This window comes from Chiloscyllium plagiosum, unplaced genomic scaffold (genome assembly GCF_037043375.1).
Source record: "Chiloscyllium plagiosum isolate Xiang-an unplaced genomic scaffold, Cpla_swu_hap1 HiC_scaffold_26, whole genome shotgun sequence".
In the NCBI taxonomy this organism is placed as follows: Eukaryota; Metazoa; Chordata; class Chondrichthyes; order Orectolobiformes; family Hemiscylliidae; genus Chiloscyllium; species Chiloscyllium plagiosum.
The window spans coordinates 45,636,685-45,639,847 of NW_028270164.1; the positions used below are offsets into that span (position 1 = coordinate 45,636,685).

Below are 3,163 nucleotides of genomic sequence, written 5' to 3' on the forward strand. Positions count from 1 at the left end.
AGCTATTGGGACAGGCTGAATAGGCTGGGGCTGTTTTCCCTGGAGCATCGGATGCTGAGGGGTGACCTTCTACAGCTTTATAAAATGATGAGGGGCATGGATAGGGTAAATAGCCAAGATCTTTTCCCTGGGGTGGGGGATTCCAAAACTAAAGAGCATAGGTTTAAGGTGAGAAGGGAAAGATTTAAAAGGAACCTTAAGGGGTAATGTTTTCACACAGAGGGTGGGTGTGTATGGAATGAGCTACCAGAGGAAAGTTGAGGCTGGTATAATTACAACCTTTAAAAGGCATCTGGATGGATATATGAATAGAAAGAGTTGAGGGATATAACTCAAATGCCGGCAAATGGGACTAGATTTATATAGGATATCTGGTTGGCAAGGATGAGTTGGACAAAAGGGTCTGTTTCCATGCTGTATATCCCTATGACTCTATGGTGGATGTGGGTGCAGTTACAATGTTTAAAAGACTTTGGGTAAGTACATGAATAGGAAATGTTTGGAGATATATGGGCCAGAAACAGGTAGATGGGAAGAGTTTAATTTGGATTATGGTCAGCATGTACTGGTTGGACTGAAGGGTCTGTTTCCATGCTGTGTGACTCAAAACTTGCCACAAATCCAGCAGGCAGATAACGGAAGAATGAACAAGACTGATGAGAAACACAACTTAATTTCCATTGATCTAACAGTTGTAGAGAGTTCTGTCTACAGTAGTATTAGTCACCATCCTTGTGAAGATAAAGATTCTCTCTGCACATGAGTGCACTGGTGCCACTACTATTTTGAATGGGGATTGATTCAGAACACTTCAAGCCAAATCAAAACCAGGTGCTATGAGCCATCAGCAGAACTGTACGCCACTACAATCTCCAAACTCATGGCATATCCCTCATTCTAGCACCATGCCAGGATCTAAACCCAGCTCAATCAGAAAGTATACAAGTATATCATATGCAGCACTAGGCATACTCAAAAATGACACGGGAAACCTCAGATCCAACAAAATCAGATTAATTTTACCAGGAATTAACATTACAACCCATTAGTACTTGGAAAACGTTTGAAAATATTTGAGGAAAAACATTTACAATTAAAGATGAAGAACAAAATGAACAGAAAATGTTGATATCGATCACTGATTAGGCTGCAGGTAAACATTCCTGGTGGGATTCACTTACTCCAAATTAGAGAGACTGAGGAAGTAATGTCAAGCAGACAGCTGGAGCTGGAATACGACAGAGCATCACTGAGTTCAGAACAACAGCCACATTTAATAATCAATTAAATAGGAAGATGGGCTGCCATTCTGCATTTCTGTATTGCTTTTTGAGAATTCATGGCATCCCAAAGTATATCACAGATTATATATTTTGAAGTTGCTGGTGCAATGTATGACATGTGGCACCAAATTTGTATGCAGCCTGATCTCTAAACCAAAACTAGATAATGACCATCTAATCTGGTGTAGTGTTGCCAGTTGCTGGGTAAATATTGGCCCCAGTACATCTATGAGAACTCACTACTTCTTTTAAACAGTAGATGATGATTTTACCTCCAATTGTTGAAATAGACAACCACCTTGGTATACCTGAAAGGCAGCAGCAGTCGCCAGTACTGCACTGAAACTCCCAGGCTTAATTATGTGCTTATGACTTGGTGCAAAGCTTGAACACAAAAGCCTTTGACACAGAGGCAAAAATCAATTCTAACTGAGCTGAAACCTTGAACAAGCAAAACTGTGGCAAAGGATTGTTTTCACCTGAATTTGTGATCTGGCAGCAGAGCACGATCATGATTTAGCCTCACAAATAAGTATCTAGGGAGGAGTATCCTAAAGTTACTTTAGAATGTCGATTTAACATTTAAGTCGTCTCAAGGCAGAAGAATTGAAAACTGAACACAATAAATCAATTTCGCCACAAATATCACCCATCCCTAGGCTTCAATAATGCCGAAAGGAATTAATAGTATCTGAAGTTTAAGTGTAGAGGCGAAGGCCAAGGAAGTGAGCAGGGGATATGGAGTAAATATCTCAATCCTCCTCCCCTTCTTTCACTCAGCACCATTAACTTCTGATCCTTTAGGAGGTTTGGCGAACGGGGGCTGGCCGTCACTAATTTCGGTTTTTCGTCGAAGGCAGTTTAGAAACAAGACGCAGGCGAAGTCCCTCATTAGTCTTGGTTATCCGAACAAATCGCTCGCGGTTGATGTCTGCTGCTAAGTGGCCTTTACAGAGAAGGTCACAGCCCTCAGCCTGAGTTTGGGTCAGTTTCAGGTCGTCCCGAGGTTGGGCTAAGGAGGGGGAAAGGGTTTTATTCCACTGCCAGACCTCCGCCCCAGTCCTCCTCAGGCCTCCTCCAGCTCCACCAGGACCCCGCCGCAGTCTTTGGGATGGAGGAAGATGACGGGTTTACCGTGGGCTCCGATCCGAGCTTCGGGACTCAGGGTGCGGATGTGGAGCTCCCGGAGCCGCTGGATGGCGGCAGACAGTCGGTCCACCTCGATGCAGATGTGGTGCAGGCCGCCGTCTCGGTGTTTATTCAAGAAGCCGCGGATCGGACTGTCAGGGCCCAGCGGCTCCAGCAGCTCCAGCTTGGTGTTGCCCAGCTCGACAAAAACGGTGACGACCCCGTGCTCGGCCAAGGGCACGGGCTCGCTCACCTGGGCCCCTAAAACGTCCCGGTAAAAGCAGCGGGCCTTCTCCACCCCCGGCACCGCGATCGCTACGTGGTTGAGACGGCCGAGCTTCCAGAGGGCGTCCCCGATGCCCGAGCTGAAGGCCCGGCTCCCCATGGCAACCTTCAACATGGAGGCCGCCATCTTGCTGCCGCTTTCAAAGACAACTTTATTGACACTTCATCCGGGGCATTGTTAGTCTGCCCGAGATCCCACGCCTTCTCCGGGGGAACACCCAGCCCGTGGCACCGAGGCACAGCCCCTTCAACAAGGGCACTGTCAATCAGCCCGATGTCAACCTGACGCCCCGCCCCTTCACCAGGGGCACGCTCAGCCCGACGCCCCGCCCCTCTATCCGGGCACAGTTGGTCTGCCCGAAGCCCCGCCCATTCATCCGTGGTACTGCCAGCCCGAGGATCCGCCTCTTCCTCCGGAATACCGTCAACCTGAGGCTCAGGGGTCAAAATGGAGGGCCCTCCCCTTT

General features: G+C 47.7%; 1 protein-coding gene across 1 annotated transcript; it reads right to left on the reverse strand.

The window, feature by feature from the left end:
• Positions 1–998: 998 nt before the first annotated feature.
• On the reverse strand, positions 999–2,939 carry mcee (methylmalonyl CoA epimerase). Its single transcript, XM_043716290.2, has one exon. The coding sequence runs from the start codon at positions 2,821–2,823 to the stop codon at positions 2,350–2,352; it is 474 nt and encodes a 157-aa protein (XP_043572225.1). The 5' UTR covers positions 2,824–2,939; the 3' UTR covers positions 999–2,349.
• Between the last annotated feature and the right edge of the window lie 224 nt (positions 2,940–3,163).

Bases quoted from the DNA above. Each gene is read 5' to 3' on its own strand.
- mcee (XM_043716290.2), bottom strand. From the start codon at position 2,823: ATGGCGGCCTCCATGTTGAAGGTTGCCATGGGGAGCCGGGCCTTCAGC.